Raw genomic sequence first — 23468 nt, forward strand, 5'->3', positions numbered from 1 at the left:
AGAACCCATAACAGATTTACCTAGTCAGAACACATATCAGATATACCCAGTCAGAACACATCAGATATACCTTGTCAGAACACAAATCAGATATACCTAGTCAGAACAAATATCAGGTATACCTAGTCAGAACACATAAGATACCTAGTCAGAACACATATCAGGTATACCTAGTCAGAACACATATCAGATATACCTAGTCAGAACACAAATCAGGTATACTTAGTTAGAACACATATCAGGTATACCTAGTCAGAACACAAATAAGGTATACTTAGTCAGAACACATATCAGATATACCTAGTCAGAACATATATCATGTACACTCAGAACACATATCAGATACTTAGTCAGAACACATATGTATACTCAGTCAGAACACATGTATACTCAATCAGAACCCATAACAGATTTACCTAGTCAGAACACATATCAGATATACCTAGTCAGAACACATATCAGATATACCTTGTCAGAACACAAATCAGATATACTTAGTCAGAACACATATCAGGTATACCTAGTCAGAACACATAAGATACCTAGTCAGAACACATATCAGATATACCTAGTCAGAACACTTATCAGATATACCTAGTCAGAACACTTATCAGATATACCCAGTCAGAACACATATCAGATATACCTAGTCAGAACACATATCAGATATACCTTGTCAGAACACATACTAGGTATACATAGTCATATTTTTTAAGACTTTGAGAATATCAATGCATTGTTCTTCAAACTAGAGGGTTTTTCTTTGCAACAATCTAATAGATGGGTGCCAGTCTTGAGATGAGATGTAGCAGAGAAACATCCGTAAGATTGCAAGACCAATGATGTAGGCTAATGACATCACACATCCTTTTTCTACTCAACTGAGAAAATTCACATTTTTAAGAGCATTTTAATTGTAGCCTGTTTATCTTGAAATCTTTGATTGCCTATAACACATAAAACATCAATATTTGTTTTACAGAAATTCCAAATGGAATGATAGTTCCTCACCATGTACAGTAACACCTATACTGTCTGAAGGATGTTTGTCAATGGGAGATGCCATGAGGGAGATTGAGGATAAATCACTGATCCGTAGTGATTTCATCCTGGTCTATGGTGACATTGTCTCTAATCTGGACCTAAGGTCTATTATACAGGAACACAAGTAAGTCAGTTGATTGACTAATGATAGTCTCTAATCTGGACCTAAGGTCTACTATACAGGAACACAAGTAAGTTAGTAGATTCACCAATGATTGTCTGTAATATGGACCTCAGGTCTATTATACAGGAACACAAGCTAAGTAAGTTAGTAGATTGACCAATGATGGTCTCTAACCTGGACCTCAGGTCTGTTATACAGGAACACAAGTAAGTTAGTAGATTGACCAATGATGGTCTCTAATCTGGACCTAAGGTCTATTATACAGGAACACAAGTAAGTTAGTTAGTAGATTGACCAATGATGGTCTCTAACCTGGACCTCAGGTCTATTATACAGGAACACAAGCTAAGTAAGTTAGTAGATTGACCAATGATGGTCTCTAATCTGGACCTCAGGTCTATTATACAGGAACACAAGCTAAGTAAGTTAGTAGATTGACAATGATGGTCTCTAACCTGGACCTCGGGTCTATTATACAGGAACACAAGTAAGTTAGTAGATTGATCAATGATAGTCTCTAATCTGGACCTAAGGTCTATTATACAGGAACACAAGTAAGTTAGTAGATTGACCAATGATAGTCTCTAATCTGGTCCTAAGGTCTATTATACAGGAACACAAGTAAGTTAGTAGATTGACCAATGATAGTCTCTAATCTGGTCCTAAAGTCTATTATACAGGAACACAAGTAAGTTAGTAGATTGACCAATTGTGGTCTCTAATCTGGACCTAAGGTCTATTATACAGGAACACAAGCTAAGTAAGTTAGTAGATTGACAATGATGGTCTCTAACCTGGACCTCAGGTCTATTATACAGGAACACAAGTAAGTTAGTAGATTGACCAATGGTGGTCTCTAATCTGGACCTCAGGTCTACTATACAGGAACACAAGTAAGTTAGTAGATTGACCAATGGTGGTCTCTAATCTGGACCTAAGGTCTATTATACAGGAACACAAGCTAAGTAATTTAGTAGATTGACAATGATGGTCTCTAACCTGGACCTCAGGTCTATTATACAGGAACACAAGTAAGTTAGTAGATTGACCAATGATTGTCTCTAATCTGGACCTCAGGTCTATTATACAGGAACACAAGTAAGCTAGTAGATTGACCAATGATGGTCTCTTATCTGGACCTAAGGTCTATTATACAGGAACACAAGTAAGCTAGTAGATTGACCAATGATAGTCTCTAATCTGGACCTAAGGTATATTATACAGGAACACAAGTAAGTTAGTAGATTGACCAATGATAGTCTCTTATCTGGACCTAAGGTCTATTATACAGGAACACAAGTAAGTTAATGGACCATCGATTGTCTCTAATCTGGACCTAAGGTCTATTATACAGGAACACAAGTATGTTAGTAGATTGACCAATGATAGTCTCTTATCTGGACCTAAGGTCTATTATACAGGAACACAAGTAAGTTAATGGACCAATGATAGTCTCTAATCTGGACCTAAGGTCTATTATACAGGAACACAAGTAAGTTAATGGACCAATGATTGTCTCTAATCTGGACCTAAGGTCTATTATACAGGAACACAAGTAAGTTAATGGACCAATGATTGTCTCTAATCTGGACCTAAGGTCTATTATACAGGAACACAAGTAAGTTAATGGACCAATGATAGTCTCTAATCTGGACCTAAGATCTATTATACAGGAACACAAGTAAGTTAGTAGATTGACAAATGATAGTCTCTAATCTGGACCTAAGGTCTATTATACAGGAACACAAGTAAGTTAATGGACCGATGATTGTCTCTAATCTGGACCTAAGGTCTATTATACAGGAACACAAGTAAGTTAATGGACTCACTTATTCCTTACTGTGGATTCATTTATTTTCGTGGATACCAATTTTCATGGATCGAGGAAAAATTATATTTTCCTGGATATTTGATACCAATGTTTTGCTAAAGTCTACATACAAGCCTATAGAAAATTTGAACTTTGTTGAACCTTTAAATTAGTTGTTTTCGCCTTTACCCACAAAATCTACTTACATTGGTATCCCATGAATAATAATGAATTCACTGTAAATCACTATTCTTTCCTCAAAAGATGTAAAACAAATTATTGCCAAATCATTTTTATACAACCGCAAAAAATTTTTGCGTTGAAAAATGCTATGGTGTCATCGGCGTCGTCCGAAGACACATTTGGTTTCCGGAGGACAATAACTTTAGTTTAAGTGAATGGATCTCTAAGAAATTTTACCAGAAGGTTTAATACCACAAAAGGAAGGTTGGGATTGATTTTGAGAGTTATGGTACCAACAGTTTAGGAATTAGGGCAAAAAATAAGCATTTTTATAGTTTCCGTACAATAAATTGTGTGTTAGTGTATAGATATCTCAGAAATTGTACCACATGGTTCCATATCACAAAGGGAAGGCTGGGATTAAGTTTGGGGGTAATTGCCCCAACGGTTCAGGAATTAGGGGCCAAAAACAAGCATTTTTCTAGTTTCCAGACAGTAACTTGTGTTTAAGTGTATGGATATCTCTAAAATGGTACTACAAGCTTCCATACCACGAAGGGAAGGCTGGGATTAATTTGGGGGTAATTACTCCAAGGGGGAGGGGGTTCAAAAAGTTTGGGGGGATTTTTTTTCCCCATTTTTATGGGGGGTTCATATTTTTTTCTTCAAAATTTTTGAAATTTCAAATGATTGTACAGTATTGCGCAATTGCAAGAAATCTTCAATTGCACAGTATTGAGCAATGGCACAGTATTGGGCAATAGCAAGAAATCTTCAATTGCACAGTATTGTGCAATAGCAAGAAATCTTCAATTGCACAGTATTGCGCAATAGCAAAAAATCTTCAATAGCACAGTATTGCGCAATAGCATAGTATTGTGCAACAACAAAGTATTGCGCAATAGCAAGAAATCTTCAATTGCACAGTATTGCATAAATAACCAATTTCAATGGGATTAATTTAAAGTTTTTTAATTTTTGGGGGTTCTAACCTTGTATTATTTTTTTGGATATTGGGCCCCATTTTTAAATTGGTCTACATAGAGGTCAAAAGGGTCCAAAATTAAACTTTGTTTGATTTCATCAAAAACTGAATTATTGTGGCTGTATGATATGCTGAATTTTATTGTGCATTTAGATTTTTTATTTTGGGCCCTGTTTTCAAATTAGTCCATATTAAGGTTTGAAGGGTCTAAAATTAAACTTTGTTTGATTTCAACTAAAATTAAATTTTTGGTGTTTTTTTATATGCTGAATCTAACCATGTTGTTAGATTTTGGATATCAGACCATTCTAGGTAAATTAAATGTCCCATTTCAAATTTTTAAGATCTTTGACCACATTTATTTTGTGTCAGGAACCTATACTATGTCAAAATTTTATCACAATCCAAATTCAGACAGTATCAAGCTTGAATATTGTGTCCAAACTTGCCCCAACTGTTCAGGGTTAGACCTCTGCGGTCGTATCTGGCTGTGCTCAGCAAAGCATTTTATTTTTATATATTTGAAATGATCAACCTACCAGGATATGACAGCTTATTGTTAAACAATTGATACATAATAAACTGTATAATTGAAAACATCAGTAAAGTATAAAGTATAATGACAAAAATTGTGAAATTTGTTTTTCATCAAATATCCTTTCAGAAAATTCTATTCAAAAGTGAATTCTTTATTCTACATTGGCTAGAGGTATAGGGGGATGGTTGAGATCTCACAAAACATGTTTAACCCCTCCGCATTTTTGTGCCTGTCCCTAGTCAGGAGCCTCTGGCCTTTGTTAGTCTTGTATGTGTTTTTGATTTTAGTTCATTTATATGTTTTGGAGTTTAGTGTGACGTCCATTTTCACTGAACAAGTACACAATTTTATTTAGGGGCCAGCTGAGGACCACCTCCAGGTGAATGATTTTCTCGCTGCGTTGAAGACTCAGCTGTTGTCTGCTCTTTGGTCAGGTTGTTGTCTCTTTGACATATTCCCCATTTCCATTCTCAATTTTATCTCCTTCTTTAAAGGTTTGAAAAGTCAACTCTTATCTTCTTTTCTTTATATCATACATGAATTGTGTTTTCAGAAGAAGAAGAGAGAAAGATAAGAATGCTGTTATGACAGTTATTATGAAGAAAGCTCCCCCTGGTCATTGTTCACGGTGTAGGGAGGACGATTCACTAGTGGCCATTGACAGTACAAACGACCGCATACTTCACTACCTCAAAACAGGGAACCAGAAAAAATTACAACTACCTGTGGTTTGTTTTGTTTGTTTTTTTTTTCTTCTTAATTATCATGAAATAAGTTTATTATTTCAAATAAGTCAATAAATAATAGGGGAAAAAAGAATGGTAGGAAAAAGCTAATACATATGATATCAACAAATGATAAAAACACTTCAAAGTTTACCAGCAACTTACATTAGGCATCAGGGAGAAAGTTAAGTTTTATTTGTTTGTCAAACTTTATAGTTAAAGATACAGCATAGAATTTTAGGCGGGGTCAAATTTCACGTTTTTTAAAATGCTGCAAACAGGTTTTAAGTGAAAATTAAACACACACGAAAAAAAAAACAAGATATACGGTAATTGTTTGTTCTCTTTACAGGAAGTTTTAACAGACAACAAAAACGTACAGTTACGGTATGACCTTTTGGATTGTCAGATAAGTGTTTGTTCTCCACAAGTTCCGGCTTTATTTAAAGACAATTTTGACTATCTTAGTCGGGATGATTTCATTAAAGGCATCCTCATGAATGAAGAGGTAATTTATACTAAGAATGAAAGAGGATGAGGGGTAAATGTTAATGAAAATGCAACACAAACACACTTTGAATAGACATCTATATATAGCTCACCTTGAATGGTATCACCATTTTAGGTACTGCCATCACTATTTCTATTGCAATGGCTATTGTGTCCAAGATGACAGTTTTTTCATCATTTTCCTTCATTGGAATTATTTTATCAACAGATTTTTCAGTGTTAAAGAGAGGAATACACTGTTTCATAATCTTTAGAATTCTTGGTAGGGTTGTTTAGAATACTCACCATATTAGTATATGGTCATGCATGCTCAGCCTACAATAGTAGAGGGGAATTATGTATTCCTGTTTAAAGTTTGTCTGTACCTTATCAGGATAATGTTTTGGTTTTAGGTAGGTTAAAGTTAAGATTTTATGTAGTTTGTGGTCACATTGACTTGAAACTTCATACACATGTTAATTTTTTAGTGAAATGTTTAATATATATGCCAAATTAGTGTTTTGACCAAGATTTCGCAGTTCACAGAACATAGAAATGTTAAAATTCAAGTGGAGCATGGTGTCCTATTAACACATATTTTTCATGCATGTTTATTTTCATTAAGAGTGCCATTTTTTTTATACGACCGCAAAAATTAAAAATTTTTTGGTCGTATATTGGTATGACATTGGCGTCGTCGTTGTCGTTGTCGTCGTCTGGCGTCGTCCGGCGTCGTCCGAAGACACATTGGTTTTCGCACTCTAACTTTAGTTTAAGTGAATGGATCTCCATGAAATTTTACCATAAGGTTCAATACCACGAAAGGAAGGTTGGGATTGATTTTGGGGGTTATGGTACCAACAGTTAAGGAATTAGGGGCCAAAAAGGGGCCAAAAATAAGCATTTTTGTAACTTCCAGACAATAACTTGTGTGTAAGTGTATTTACTCTCTGACATTGTACCACAAGGTTCCATATCACAAAGGGAAGGCTGTAATTGATTTTGGGGGCAATTGCCTCAAAATTTTAGGAATTAGGGGCCAAAAAAGGGGCAAAAAACAAGCATTTTTCTAGTTTCATGACAATAACTTGTGTGTAAGTGTACGGATATTTCTGAAATTGTACAACAAGGTTCCATATCACAAAGGGAAAGCTGGAATTGAGTTTGGGGGTAATTGCCCGAAACGTTTAGGAATTGGGGGGCCAAAAAGGGGCCAAAAATAAGCATTTTTCTAGTTTCCAGACAATAACTTGTGTTCAAGTGTATGGATCTCTCTGAAATTGTACTGCAAGGTACCATACCACAAAGGGAAGGCTGGTATTGAGTTTGGGGGTGATGAATCATAAGGGGGTTCAAAAAATTTGGGAGGGGGGATTTTTTGTTTTTGTTTTTTTTTGTTTTTTTTCCTTTTTTTTTTTCTTTTAAAATTTTCCATTTTAAGTTGGTTATTTCTGATTAATATTTAAAAGCAAATAATAATGATATGGTAGGAGATACACACCAAACAGGATGTGTAAATTATTATATAATAAGTATTGTGCAATAGCAAGAAATTTTCAATTGCACAGTATTGCACAATAGCAAGAAATCTTCAATTGCACAGAATTGCGCAATAGCAAGAAATCTTCAATTGCACAGTATTGCGCAATAGCAAGAAATATCCAATAGCACAATATTGCGCAATAGCAAGAAATTGTCAATTGTACAGTATTGCGCAATGGCAAGAAATATTCAATTGCACAGTATTGTGCAAAAGAAGATACTTCGTATAAATTGCTTATTTCTTGATCAATTTCAATGGGGTTTATTCTTGAATTCTTGGGGTTCTTTAATATGCTGAATCTAACCGTGTATTAAGTTTTTGGATTTTGGGCCCCATTTTTAAATTTGTCCACATTGAGGTCCAAAGGGTCCAAAATTTAACTTTGTTTGATTTCATCAAAAATTGAATTATTGGGGTTCTTTGATATGCCGAATCTAACCGTGTATTTAGATTCTTAATTTTTGGTTCCGTTTTCAAATTGGTCTACATTAAGGTCCAAAGGGTCCAAAATTAAACTTAGTTTGATTTTAACAAAAATTGAATTTTTAGGGTTCTTTGATATGCTGAATCTAAACATGTATTTAGATTTTTGATTATGGGCCCAGTTTTCAAGTTGGTCCAAATCGGGGTCCAAAATTAAACTTTGTTTGATTTCAACAAAAATTGAATATATGGGGTTCTTTGATATGCTGAATCTAACCATGTATTTAGATTTTTGATTTTTGGGCCCCGTTATCAACTTTGTCCACATTGAGGTCAAAAGGGTCCAAAATTAAACTTTGTTTGATTTCATCAAAAATTGAATTCTTGGGGTTCTTTGATATGCTGAATCTAACCATGTATTTAGATTTTGGATATTGGACCATAATAGGTGAATGTCAAATTTAAAATTTTTAAGTTCTTAGACCACATTCATTCTGTCTCAGAAACCTATGCTCTGTCAAATATTTAATCACAATCCAAATTCAGAGCTGTATCAAGCTTGAATGTTGTGTCCATACTTGCCCCAACTGTTCAGGGTTCGACCTCTGCGGTCGTATCAAGCTGCGCCCTGCGGAGCATTTTATTAAATTTTGATATACTGATTACAACTAGTTTATTCAGCCAAAATATCTAATAAAATATTGTCTGATTTGACTTTCTAACTTTTCAGGTTATGGGTAACACAATATTTGGTAAGATTGTGAGAGATGAATATGCAGCCAGAATATCTAATCTACAGATGTATGATATAATCAGGTATGTAAAGACAAGATACTTTGTCATCTATCAGATATATTATATGTATGGAAAGTGCATTGTTATCTATTAGGCAAAGTTCTTTCTTGTCTGTCTGTTTTATAACCGCCTCGGTGGTCTCGTGGTAGCGTGTTTGCCTCGAGTGCGGGAGGTCAGTTTCAAACCAAAGACTTTAAAATTGGTATTTGCTGCTTCACCACTAAGCATTAAGGAGTAAGAGCAAAGACTGGTCGGCTCGAAGTCAGAATAATGTGTCTGAGTAAGGTGACATGTCTTCTTGCGGACTGTTACCTTGTGAACTAGCATGTAAAAATTCCGGCTCAGCGTGTCAGTCTAGTACAAAGCAGGGTTAATATACATATTACATTAACATGTTCTCATCCTGAATATGCATATCAATTTGACGGAACGTTAAGCAGCCATCCATCATCATCATCTGTTTTATAATCTGCATTTGTTTATTGGATAAATCAACACATTAACATTTAAGTAGCATAGTTCTACAACATATACTTCTTTAAAGGCCCAGCTAGTCTTCTTGCCCAATGTGAACATTATATTCTAAGTGTCTTCATTTGCTTTCTTGTAATATCAATGATAAAGTAATTGCAGTGTGTGAATTATTTGAAAGCAATTTTAATCTATAGTAATATTTTTATGCCCCCGCCGTGACAGAGGGAGCATTAAGATTTACCCTTGTCACAATGCTGATTACCACCAAACACAGATCAAGTTTGGATTTGAATGGTGTCACTTTCACCCTTCTCGTTTACATTTCCATTTAATTTTTTGATGTGGTACTCAGTGCAAATGTTCAAAAAATATACGGTACTAGAAATGATAAGAGTGCTCATAAGATAATATCATTTCTTAATTTTTGATTTCAGTCGTGATATTATGAGTAGATGGACCTACCCACTGGTTCCAGATAACAGTATAAATAACCATGACAACAGTTTATCATATGGTCGTCATAACGTTTATCTCAGTAAAGATGTGACACTGGCAAGGTAAACTTTCTGCATAATATTTTTTTTCTAGGAAATACAACTGGCCTGGAGATAATTAAACAGAGAACGAAGTCCTTTAATTAAATTATAATAAACACCTGATTATTTTCCCTAATATGCCCAGACCTGCTACCAAACTTTGAACATTTGGCATAGAAGGAGGTGAAAAATACAGACTTTTTAGAGCTTCTAGTTTAGATGTTCTAGGTGGTGAATGCAGTCTATGAAGGTTAACTAGATTTTAAAACAAGCTTTGAACAAAACAATCATCTTTTAGTTTTAACTACATAAACTTGTGTTGCAATGGTTTATTATATTGAAAAATATTCATCACTACATATGGTCTAACACTTTACTTTCAAATTTCACAAGTTAAATACATGTGAAATACCATTCTAAAGGAAAGACAATTACAATGAACACTTTTTAACACACCAATGATAGACCAGTAATCCTATGATATATATTTATATATTACAGAGGATGTATTTTGGAAGAAAACGTTGTTGTAGGAAGTGGATCATCTATTGGCTGTAATACAGTTATAACACAGTCAGTTATAGGCAATAATTGTAAAATAGGTAAGTTTGTAATCAGTTATAGGCAATAATTGTAAAATAGGTAAGTTTGTAATCAGTTATAGGCAATAATTGTAAAATAGGTAAGTTTGTAATCAGTTATAGGCAATAATTGTAAAATAGGTAAGTTTGTAATCAGTTATAGGCAATAATTGTAAAATAGGTAAGTTTGTAATCAGTTATAGGCAACAATTATAAAATAGGTAAGTTTGTAATCAGTTATAGGCAACAGTTGTAAAATAGGTAAGTTTGTAATCAGTTATAGGCAACAGTTGTAAAATATGTAAGTTTGTAATCAGTTATAGGCAACAATTGTAAAAAAAGGTAAGTTTGTAATCAGTTATAGGCAACAGTTGTAAAATAGGTAAGTTTGTAATCAGTTATAGGCAATAATTGTAAAATAGGTAAGTTTGTAATCAGTTGTAGGCAACAATTGTAAAATAGGTAAGTTTGTAATCAGCTATAGGCAATAGATAGACTAGATAAGCATATATTATCTTTCTTAAATTCTTTAAATCTTCATTTGTTTCTTATCAAAATTATAAGAACTTGTTCATACCATAAATCAAAAATCTCTAAGCTAAACCATAATCTATTTTATTCATGGTAATTTTTCATTCTTGAACAAAGCACTGTAGAATTTAGATTTCACTTCTTCTAGAACCAAACCTGTTTGCTACACAAACTTTGTCTTCAAGTTCTGATTTGAAATTTAGATATTTTTAAATCAAGCTGTTAGTTTTCTCTGTTAAATTGTTCACAATTTGTTGTCCCAGTGCCCTTAAAGCTTACTATGTGGTATTTGTTTTGCTTATTGTTGAATATGATTTGAAGAAGATGTAGGCTATAAGTCAATGAGACAGTTACCTAACATAAAAAAATAACTGAAAAGCATCTAGCGGTCAACATACAGTACTCAGCAGTAGACAGTGCATATTCAGTTTGTCAAGGTTTAAGTTGTCCTGTGGAAATAAAAGTTGTAGATAATTTAAAGAGAAATCATAAAAGATCTACCATCAACACTCAATACGTTTGATCCATATCAATTCTATTACCAGAAATACTCTTTTACTATACGCTGATTTCTTACGTCATTGAAACGTTTTATGGGCTAATTGGATCCCTGCATCTTTGAACTGATAAAGTAATTGTGACTGCTTGACATTTTTCAAACATCCGTCTTTATTCTTATGTACATAATCCAACCCTGTCTAAAGAAATACATTAATTTTATCATTTAAAAACAGTTATCGAAGCAGTCATGAGGCAGTTATCCCCATTAGATTATTCATCCCTTAGCTCAACGTACTGACGTAGATTTTATGCCCAACAAATGCACAAATGACTTCAAATAACATCACCTAAAACCAAATACTTTGACAGAAAGATAACGATTGGAATCAAGCGAATTCTCTGACTAAGGAAAAACATTAATTCCATTGTTGTAATAACTTGTAGGTATTCACTCCCTCGTCCTTTGGTGGTAATAACCTGTAGGTATTCACTCCCTCGTCCTTTGGTCGTAATAACCTGTAGGTATTCACTCCCTCGTCCTTTGGTCGTAATAACCTGTAGGTATTCACTCCCTTGTCCTTTGGTTGTAATAACTTGTAGGTATTCACTCCCTCGTCCTTTGGTCGTAATAACCTGTAGGTATTCACTCCCTCGTCCTTTGGTCGTAATAACCTGTAGGTATTCACTCCCTCGTCCTTTGGTCGTAATAACCTGTAACTCCCTCATCCTTTGGTCGTAATAACCTGTAGGTATTCACTCCCTCGTCCTTTGGTCGTAATAACCTGTAGGTATTCACTCCCTCGTCCTTTGGTCGTAATAACTTGTAGGTATTCACTCCCTCGTCCTTTGGTCTATGGTGGATAGTTGTCTCTTCATTAATACCACATTTCCTTATTTTTACATTTTATAATAGAAGAAACAGCCAAGGCTGATTAAATATAGAACACGAAAAGAAGTTAGTTAGGTGGTCAGAATTACAACACAATTTCTGATGGATGAAAAAGAAATATGATGTAAATTTGAAAGGTTAAACATTTCAGTTCTGTAAAAAATAAACAAAATGTGACAACACCTGCAGAAGGAAACAAATTGCATGCATCAGAAATTCTACCATTCTATATATATTTTGACAGGTGAGAATGTAAAGATAACTGGATCTTATGTCTGGGATGATGTTACAATAGAAGATAACTGTGTAATAGAAACTTCAGTCATCTGTGATAATGTAACTTTGTATGATGGTGTTACTGTTAACCCTGGATCAGTCATTGCTTGGGATGTAAGTCTATAATGTTACTGTGTACAATAGTGTTAGAAAAACCTTAGTATTTCACATGATTTACCATTTTGAGAACAGTAAATTTACTGTATCAATGATATTTCATACTAGATTTGTAGCACAGAAGCACTCAGAGTTCTCACTAAGATGAGTCCATGAGTCCTGGACTCGTGAAATCTGTCATGATTCATCATTTTCAAAACTGGTTAGTCCAAAGATGCACCAAGATTGTAAAATGTTGTATTAATTGGGACCAGATATCATTATTTGATAGCGAAGGTTAAAAGATTAATCTAAATTTGATGTCATTTCCTTGCTCTATTTTGTTATGAAGATTTAAATAATAAGATATATAGCAATAACATTTCTTCTTACTGTTGGACTCGCCACGGCCAAAAATAGTCTACAAAAATCCGTAGTGAGAACCCTGAGCTGCTGTGACTACTTAACTGGTGATACCCACCAGCAGTCATGACAACAACCAGTGAATGAAAAAAAAAACATAAAAAATTTGTCTTCTGATTTGGTATGCCAGACACATGTGTTGTAAACATAAAAGGTATAAGTAGTGTCCAAATCTAAACAATTGAATTTGTAGAAAATCCTCGATAAATATATTGTGTATATTGGGGAGTATCTTCAAGTTAAAATCAGATGAGGAACCACAGGTAATGGAAATTTTACTATCAGATAGACTGAATTGATCCTTAAATAATCTTTAAATAAGGAAGTGTGGTTGTATCTGAAAACCCAAACATTCAATATGACTTTTCCTTAGCTGGATGTGAAAACCTAAACATTCACTTTGACATATCCTTAGCTGGATGTGAAAACCCAAACATTCACTTTGACATATCCTTAAGCTGAATGTGAAAACCCAAACATTTACTATGACGTATCCTTAAGCTGCATGTGAAAACCCAAACATTCACTTTGACATATCCTTAGCTGGATGTGAAAACCCAAACATTCACTTTGACGTATCCTTAAGCTGGATGTGTTAGAATATGCTTAACTAAAAATACTAATTTAGCACGAATAATTATATTGAACTTAGTTTTTTTACTGTAGGTAAAAGTTGGTCCTGGAGTACATCTGCCACAAAGTTGTATGTTACAATCACATCCTGTGGACGATGATGATGATTTTGGTGATGACCTTCCTGAAGCTGATCAAGGTCAACAGATCACAGGTATGTGTATGACTTCGAGTACAAACTACTTTTACATGTATGTATAAAACAGGTCAATTGGTTTTGTAATTTTGTGTTTTGATTGGCTCAAAGGTAATGGATTGTTGTTAACCAGATATTGAATTACAGAACAGATAATTCCATTGAGATGTAACTTATACATATTAAATAATATGACCTTAACTGCAATAACACGTAATATCCAGACAACTTTACATGTTTGGCGTTCTACATTATAAATACTGGATCATATGAATTTTGAACATTAATGTTAGTTTATTACTGTTAATTCACAAATTTTTGCAATGTTTTATTAATTGGAAAATTTTGACATGAATTGATATCGCAAAATAGAAACTTGCATTGTACATTTCGCTAGCATTATTTGAATATATCATTTCCTGAAATCTTAATATTTAAATGTTTTTTTGTCTATTGTTCAACATTTAATAAATGAATGGAAATGTTTCTGGATTTACAGTATTCATAGGAAGCCATTTCAATTTGTTTTTTGTTTGCCTTTATTGCAATTTTTTTTTAAATCTATTTCTGCTGTTAAATTTTTAATATGAATAAAAGGAGATGTGCTGTATGAGACAACAACCAAACATCACAAAAACTTAAAGACATCTAAAGGTCAAAATAAATGTTTCATCAATTTCATGACAATAGTCATTACACTGTTGATCTTTAAATTGTTCAAAGACTTGGAAAGCAGTGAATAAATAAGAACAGAAAATCATAGATCCGCAAACAACATCAACTTCCCAAAAATGACAAAAGACAAAAAAAAATATCAGAATCGGACAAAAGACAACCACTAACTAAAGTAAGTTTTTCTTTCAGAATCTTCTCCAGATTATGGTGCAAAGAGTAAAGCGTATGAATATAGGGCCCCTTGTGACAGTGATGAAGAAGATGAAGAACTTAGACAGGACATTTGGGGCCTTACACTACATTCAGATGATGATATAAGTAGTGTAGATTCTCATAAAAGTGATGAATTCTCTGACGAAGAGGAAGAGATGCAGGATGAAATTTCAAGTAAGAAGACTGGTCTCCTGTTACAGTAAAATGATAGACTGGTCTCCTGTTAAGAAAGATAATATCTGTATTTTTAGTAAATAATTTAATAGACTGGTCTCCTGTTAAGTAAAATAATGGACCCATGTTTCTGTAGTAAGTAAAATAATAGACTGGTCTCATCAGTAAAATAATGGATTCGGGTATTAGAATGTATTCTCGTAAATAATCCTAATAGGAAAACTCTTCAATGAGGTTTTGTTCAATTTTCAGTCATAGTAATGTTTATAGTTTAGTTTTAGTCTTTTTGTTTTTTATGAATGTCATGTGAACTTTAACCTTATTTTGAGTAGTAGACCATTGTATTATTTATGTGACAACATTCTCTAGATGAGGTTAAATAAATATTGTTAATATAAATAAGAAGATGTGGTATGAGTGCCAATGAGACAACTATCCATCCAAGTCACAATGTGTAAAAAGTTAACAATTATAGGTCAAAGTACGGTCTTCAACACGGAGCCTTGGCCCCCATCGAACAGCAAGCTATAAAGGTCCCCAAAATGACTAGTGTAAAACTATTCAAACAGGAAAACCAATGGTCTAATCTATATAAAAAAAGAGAAACGAGAAACCACATCAACAAACAACAACCACTGAACAACAGGCTCCTGACTTAGGACAGGTTCATCATACAGTAATTACTTGCAATGTTAAATGTTAGATGTTGGAATACTCATAAAATGACAAATTTAAAAGATGTTGAATATCATATTCTAATGCTGGTTCTTAATTTTGAAAAACAGATAACTTTATCATTTATTTAAAACAATGATATATTGTTTGAATTATACTTGTAGTGTTTTATGCAGAAATGATAGATCAACTGAGAAGATCAGAGGAAGAAAACATTAGCAATGAAAACATGATTCTGGAAATTAATTCACTAAAGTAAGTCAATCAACCAAAAAGGCTCAACAAATATAAAAATAATTGAGATCAAATAAAACAAACACAACAAACAAAACAAAATGTTGAAAAAAAAACAAAGCAAAAGATAGTGAAAAATGAAAATTTAAATCTAAGCAAAGACTTGTAAAACAAAGAGTTTGTGTTGATATTTATTGTCTCATCTACAGGCAGTTGTTAAATTTCCTTCCAATAAAAATCCAAACATGTTCTCGTTCTGAGATGCTTGCCTCAAGAGCAGGAGTTGTTGGGTTTGATCCTTGGCCAGGTACATCCAAAGACTTCAAAATTATATATTGGCAGCTTCTTCCCAAAGTACACAGTATTTAATAGCAAAAACAGATTGGTCAGCTCTGAGTCAGATGGTCAGCTCTGAGTCAGAATAATGTCAGGGTTCTCTTTAAAGTGTGTACACACATCCTGGACACAGTTTTTATACCTGGAAGTGCCATTTAATGAACACATGCATCCTGATTACATTAGCTGAGTCCTGTCAACAACAAGATTATCCTTCAGCAGTTAGAAAGTGTTCGAAAATGTGCTTTTTGTCAGTCTTTAACTGGAAATTGACATATGCTTTCATTTATTGCTACGGATAATGTTAATCCTGAAAGAGTCGAAAAAATAGAGAATGCAATCATGATCAAGTGATTATTAACTTACGCTAATGGGATAAAACCTGAGGATATCAAAATATGTTTACATTAGATAATGATTACCTATTTACCATCAATAAAGTTATCGAAAACTTCAACTACCGTAATTATCAAATGATTGCCAGTCAATATACAGGTGTTCATATTTGATAATAAGATTATGTAACACACTGGAAACTATGTAAACAATTGTAAATGAATAAAAGGTAGAATCATCAATTTTCATTGGGTATTATTGATTTCAAAGATTTACCTCTAAATTCAATTTCATTGGGATTAATTTTGGTTTAGTCCAGTTTTTGAACGTACTATTCCTTGGGTTTTTTATTCTGTGAATGATATTTTTCCTTGAAATAAGATAAAATTTCTGCTTTTACTGAGTACTAGTATGATGCATTTGAAAGGAGAAATATTGAAAAACAACAGGAATGAACTTGAGAACTTCATAAATATGAAGTTGCAGTACATTTAATATTTATACAAAACTGAATTTGTACATTTACATTGTTATGCATTCTGGGTATTTTCCATTGCGATAAAATAACAGAATTTTATAATAAATATAGATTCTACCACTGCATCAAGTGTGATACAATATTTATCCACTAGAGACAGTTAAATTTTCAATTTAAAACTCGAGACTTGATGAGCGTTTTAAATATTTAAAATAACTGTCAAGAGTGGATAAATATCGTACTGCACAAGATTTGGTGGTGGAATCTGTTTCTCTAATGATTTATAGACGATATACAGACAATTTTAATCCTTCTTTTCGAATGATCTGCAAAAAGATGTGTTCTTTCGATATGACGTCATCAGGCGTGATCGCCTTTTTTCATGACGTCATAATCGAATTTTGACCAATGAAGAACTGAGATCAAACGAACCACATGTTGATTAAATAAAAATAATCAACAGGTCAGGAAAAGGATAAATCTTGTAAGAATTAGAGAAATTGGATTATCCAATCTTTTTATTGAATTGGTAAATCTGCAAATTGACGGCATAAGAAAAAGATTCAGCATCAACCTTGGTCATATGGTTAGTGAAAGTTTTTTTGGAGCCAACCTTATATTGATGGAGTATATTTAAATGATTTTTCAGATACATTTAGAAGTCCTAAACATGCACAAAAACAGACATTAATATTCTGGTTTTTTTCTAGGCATGCTTATAATATAGCTATAAAAGATCTTCATGGAATGGTTCTGAAGTCCCTGATAGATCTCCCATTCAGACAAAACACAGATGGGCAGCAATTATTAGTTGATATTAAAAAGGTGAGACTTTGAAGCAGATTGAAAATTCTTTCAACCCAAATTATTATTTTTGGTGTGTGTCTTGATTTTTCATATAGAATTGAGGGAAAAAATTTAATGTTAAACTGGATTGAAAATATTTCAGCTAGGACAAGATTTTCAAAATATTTCAATAGAAATATATCTTTGAGGTATAAATTTTTTAAATAAATTAAAAAAAATAATGGTTACTGGGCAAAGCTAGTGGTTAATTGGCAATTTTAATTCCAGGCTTTTGCATTATGATATTTCTGAACATATGTGAGTCAAATTGTCACAATTTTTGGCAAATTCCCTCATTTTATGGAATTTTCTCTCTTTTTATACGACCGCAATAAAAATTTTGTGGTCGTATATTGGTATGACGTTAGCATCGTCGTCGTCCGAAGACACATTAGTTTTCGCACTCTAACTTTAGTTTAAGTGAATGGATCTCAATGAAATTTTACCATAAGGTTCAATACCACAAAAGGAAGGTGGGGATTGATTTTGGGGGTTATGGTACCAACAGTTAAGGAATTAGGGGCCAAAAAGGGGGCCAAAAATAAGCATTTTTGTAACTTCCAGACATAACTTGTGTGTAAGTGTATGGATCTCTCTGACATTGTACCACAAGGTTCCATATCACAAAGGGAATGCTGGGATTGATTTTGGGGGTTATGGTACCAACAGTTAAGGAATTAGGGGCCAAAAAGGGGCCAAAAACAAGCATTTTTCTAGTTTCATGACAATAACTTGTGTGTAAGTGTATGGATCTCTCTGACATTGTATCACAAGGTTCCATATCACAAAGGGAATGCTGGGATTGATTTTGGGGGTAACTGCCTCCAAATTTTAGGAATTAGGGGCCAAAAAGGGGCAAAAAACAAGCATTTTTCTAGTTTCATGACAATAACTTGTGTGTAAGTGTATGGATCTTTATGAAATTGTACTACAAGGTTCCATATCACAAAGGGAAAGCTGGAATTGAGTTTGGGGGTAATTGCCCAAAAATTTTAGGAAAAAGGGGCCAAAAATAAGCATTTTTCTTGTTTCCAGACAATAACTTGTGTTCAAGTGTATGGATCTCTCTGAAATTGTACTGCAAGGTACCATACCACAAAGGGAAGGCTGGGATTGATTTTGGGGGTAATTCCCTCAAAATTTTAGTATTTAGGGGCCATAAAAGGGCAAAAAAACAAGCATTTTTCTAGTTTCAGGACAATAACTTGTGTGTAAGTGTATGGATCTTTATGAAATTGTACTACAAGGTTCCATATCACAAAGGAAAAGCTGGGTTTGAGTTTGGGGGTAATTGCCATAAACGTTTAGAAATTTGGGGCAAAAAAACAAGCATTTTTCTAGTTTCAGGACAATAACTTGTGTGTAAGTGTATGGATCTTTATGAAATTGTACTACAAGGTTCCATATCACAAAGGGAAAGCTGGGTTTGAGTTTGGGGGTAATTGCCCTAAACGTTTAGAAATTTGGGGCCAAAAAACAAGCATTTTTCTAGTTTCCAGACAAAAAACTTGTGTTCAAGTGTATGGATCTCTCTGAAATTGTACTGCAAGGTACCATACCACAAAGGGAAGGCAGGGATTGAGTTTGGGGGTGATGAATCATAAGGGGTTCAACAAATTTTTTTGGGGGGGGGATTTTTTTTTCTTTTTTTTTCTTTAAAATTTTCCATTTTAAATTGGTTATTTCTGATTTATATATAAAAGCAAATAATAATGATATGGTTTGAATAGGTAAATTCAAAATTTTTAAGTTCTTAGACCACTTTCATTCTGTGTCAAAAACCTATGCTGTGTCAAATTTTAATTACAATCCAAATTCAGTGCTGTATCAAGCTTGAATGTTGTGTCCATACTTGCCCCAACTGTTCAGGGTTCGACCTCTGCGGTCGTATCAAGCTGCGCCCTAGGGAAGCATTTTATTTCTGGCTGTATTACCAATGGCTGGCTGGTTGACTGATTGAAATACAAACCCTGTGTCCACACTTCACTTTAACCAGGATCTGACAACTCTCCATTTCACTTTATGTTTTAAAAGAAGTAAATTTTCTCAAATAAAAATGTACTGTCATAACAGTCTGAACGAAAAAATGTTGCAGAGTGTTCTGTGGTACCAAGAAATTATAATTAGCACTCTGCAAAAAAGTGAAGTTATGAAAAGAAAATATCTTTAGTACCAGTAAAATAAAAAAAACAAGCATACAAGTTAAACAATTTCATAACAAATGCTACTACTGTCAGAGAAAAAAAAAATAGCAATTAATTCTCAAGTTATCTCCCTTATGCTATAAGAAATCAATGTATCAACTTGCAGATCATAAGATTATTAGTGTCCTAACAATTACAGAAAAAATACACAGGAAATGTTAGCTGCAAGATCTTAATTAAACCCCCCAAAAAAAATAGTAATTACACCTAAGAAAATTTTCATAACTTTTTTGTTTGGGTAAAGTTCACACTGTGTAGCATCACCACCGGATATAGGTACCCTTGAAGCGAAACAATGACAGCAAAAAATACCTATTCTAATCTCTGTACTGTAAACAGCAATTTATCCACTTTATTTACATGAATTTCTCTGTGTAAACAAAAGTTTATTTTGAAATACAGTGTTGTTCAAGCTTAAGGTAGATGGGGGGTCAAAATAAAAATCCATAGAATTTTTTAATAATTTGTTAAAATGTAGTTAATATCATGCTTTTTTCAAAAATATAACAAAAAGTATGACTCACCGGGGGTTTTTCACGCTACATGTTGTGCAAAATTGTCAGATTTTGTATAGATTATGCATGGAAAACCCAATCTTGTGTGATAAAAAGAAAACTAAACTATAGAATTTTAAATATGAGAAGATAGCTCTAATAATATGCTTTTTGATAAGAAAAAGAAAAAAATGGGGTCACCGGACTCATTTTCTTGGTACATAATAAAATAGGTAAATTGATAACACATTCTATTATAAAAGTTACTTGATCTGAGTTATCTCCCCTTATGTGGCAAAGTTGAAAAAAATTGAATCAAACAAAAATATTCTGAGTTTTTTTTGTGAAAACAGCCATAAAATATGTTAAAACACACAATTTTCTATATTATGCCTTGTATGGTCAAAATCAAATTTTTTAATTATTTTTTTTTACCTATCTTAATTAAAGAATTAAGTACAAGTAAATTTAGCCATATAAAAATATCTGTTTACTGAATACTCCTTAACTTGCATATAACCTTTTGAACAATTACTACTATTCTGCTTTATATATATTAAACATATAAACATAAAAAAGAAATGGAAATAAATTGTTGAGTTATTTCCCTTAGATTGAATTTGTATAACCGTTTAGAAAATTTCTCCCTGCCAAGCACTCCTTAACTGTTAAAATATAGTGAGCATACACAATAATGTTAAAATGAAATTAAATGTTTAACCTGTATAATATGTTTTTGCATGGTTTTTTAAAAGTAAATAATGTGTCTATTGCTACAACACATTTACTTTTAATTTCATTTTGTTTCAGAATTTAACCAAACATTTACCACTATTAAAAAATTACATAAAGCCAAATTCAACAGAGCCTCAAATGGATGGATTAATGGCATTAGAGGTATGTACCATGTGGGATAGGGTTTGGTATAAATGCAAGCAAATTATAATCATGATCATGATTTTGATATTGTATTGACCACATGGAAAAAGGTTTTTGTTAAATGACAAATTACAGTGGAATAACCCCATAGTAGTACTGTGGATTTATCATAGTTCATGAGGTATTAATTTTTATGGATTTAGTGGGAAAAGTTTAACTTTATTAAAATCATGAAATTTAATAGTTATCTATGATGACTCCTTCCAACTTCAACTGTTTATATCAAAATAAAGAAATGCATGTGTGTTGTTTGTTACACATTTCCGTCACATTTTTTCTGCAACTGCAATTCATAGCTTTTTGATACATTGCACATGTTAAGTTACAGATTGCCACAGTTTTAATGATAACATTACACATGTTAAATTATAATTTCAGGAATTTTGTCCACAAGAACCAAGAACAAACAGTTCTTGAAAGATATTACACATGTATTATAGAAAGTCACTATTCTAATGATTACTTAACACATGTTAAATTAATATTTTAGGAGTTTAGTCTACAAGAACCAAGAATCAACACAGTTCTAGTCAAGATATTACACATGTTATATGATATGGATGTGTTAGAGGAACAAGTATTGTTTAGATGGCATAAGTCTATACCTCAAGCCGAGGATGTACCTGAAAGGGAAAGGTTAAGGAAACAGGTCAGTGTGTAGATTTAAGTGGAAGGTTAAGGTCTTTTACAGTTCTTGTGTTTTGTCCCTTTATAACATTATATGCAAGCGGGGGCATCATCTGTGTCCCATGGACACTTTCCCCATTTATTTTATATGCATCTTTTTTTTGGCATAGCAGCTGTTTTGTTTAATCATTATTGTTATATATATCTATTTGTATATACTAATTAAATGCTGGGAAAAGAAATGAAAGAAGACATTAAAAATATTTTTTTTTAAATGTATTTCAGCCTATGCAATAACTGCCTTAGTCTTATGTTGTTATCTCAAAAAAGGATGGGTTTTTTTATCACACAAAATTGACTAAAGGCTTAAAAATACTAGCTTATTCCCTAGTTAGAGGTCATCAAATAGACTTTACCACCTTTCTTGTACAATGAGCTTAAACTTTTCACAACTTGCTCTGTTTGAATAAAGGAATTCATATTTCAACATGAAAAAGCCAATAGTTCTGAAAGATATTTAGGCATACCCACAATATTATGAAATCTTGTATGCATATCATGCTACACTACTCATAATTAAGTTACATGAAATGAAGCATTATTATACCCACCGCTTTAAAAAAGTGGGGGTATACTGTTTTACCTCTGTCCGTCCATCCATCCAAATGTTCATCCGTCAGTCAGTCCGTCTGTACCATGAATATTTTTCGTCGCATCTTTCTCAGGAATAACATTACAAGGATTTCTGAAATTTGGTATCAGGGTTTATATGAGTCAGCTATACTGTGTGATGCGTTTTCAGATTCATCACTCAACAACTTCCTGTTTACCTTATACTTTTAGTGGGGTGGGGATATCATTAGTGAGTAGTAGCTCACAGATTCACTTGTTCTTTATTAAGTTAAATCTGCTCTGCATCTAAGCTACTATTAAAATACGATTTTTTTTCTCTACTTTTTGTAGGTGGAGCCACTTATAAAATGGTTACAAGAAGCAGAAGAAGAATCTTCAGAGGATGAATAATAAATATAAAAGATGTGATGTACTGAAATGAAAAGTTTATTTGATAAAATCACTAAAATTAATAATGATACTGTAATGCTGACTTCTGTGTCTTATTACAAAATTACTTAGTGTCATATTAGTCTCACCTGCAACAAAAGTAACATCAACAACTGTTTAAGGTTGTGATTAGGTCAGTTTAAGAGGTATCTCTAAGTAAGTAATGTGAAATTTGGTATGTAAATAGGTGATAGTCATTAGCAATGGGATGACTTGATTTAATATATTGATTCAATGCAAGGTGTACATATTTATGCTGGTAACTTTATTGATAAAAACTTATTTCAAAACTCTATGGTATATTTTAAAGAAACTATCTGTTAAACTGTGTTATTTGAAATATACATGTAAGTACATATTGGCTTATTTTCATTATTTTCAAGATAATTGAATGAGAAGCTTGTTACACAGAATTTGAAAAAAAATGTTAATCTTAGCTG

The 23468-nt window shown here is 33.0% G+C and overlaps 1 protein-coding gene across 5 annotated transcripts in view; it reads left to right on the forward strand.

Moving 5' to 3' along the window:
• The window catches only part of LOC127716407 (translation initiation factor eIF-2B subunit epsilon-like), a 46657-nt gene extending 23592 nt beyond the window's left edge, over positions 1-23065 (forward strand). The window contains exons 3-17 of one of the 5 annotated variants that reach the window (XM_052222601.1): positions 983-1147; positions 2041-2061; positions 5238-5412; positions 5762-5917; positions 8595-8680; positions 9568-9690; positions 10171-10271; positions 12416-12561; positions 13633-13753; positions 14600-14797; positions 15637-15727; positions 17567-17681; positions 21211-21297; positions 21830-21988; positions 22930-23065. In XM_052222601.1, coding sequence (XP_052078561.1) covers positions 983-1147; positions 2041-2061; positions 5238-5412; positions 5762-5917; positions 8595-8680; positions 9568-9690; positions 10171-10271; positions 12416-12561; positions 13633-13753; positions 14600-14797; positions 15637-15727; positions 17567-17681; positions 21211-21297; positions 21830-21988; positions 22930-22989 — 1804 coding nt within the window. In that variant the 3' untranslated portion in view covers positions 22990-23065. Of the gene's footprint in view, positions 1-982; positions 1169-1380; positions 1442-1728; positions 1790-2040; positions 2062-2279; positions 2334-5237; positions 5413-5761; positions 5918-8594; positions 8681-9567; positions 9691-10170; positions 10272-12415; positions 12562-13632; positions 13754-14599; positions 14798-15636; positions 15728-17566; positions 17682-21210; positions 21298-21829; positions 21989-22929 lie in introns of those variants that run through there. The other 4 variants (XM_052222600.1, XM_052222602.1, XM_052222604.1 and 1 more) reach the window with 4 other exon arrangements.
• Positions 23066-23468: the final 403 nt, after the last annotated feature.

The sequence above is a fragment of the Mytilus californianus genome, unplaced genomic scaffold (assembly GCF_021869535.1).
Source record: "Mytilus californianus isolate M0D057914Y unplaced genomic scaffold, xbMytCali1.0.p SCAF_9, whole genome shotgun sequence".
NCBI lineage: Eukaryota > Metazoa > Mollusca > Bivalvia > Mytilida > Mytilidae > Mytilus > Mytilus californianus.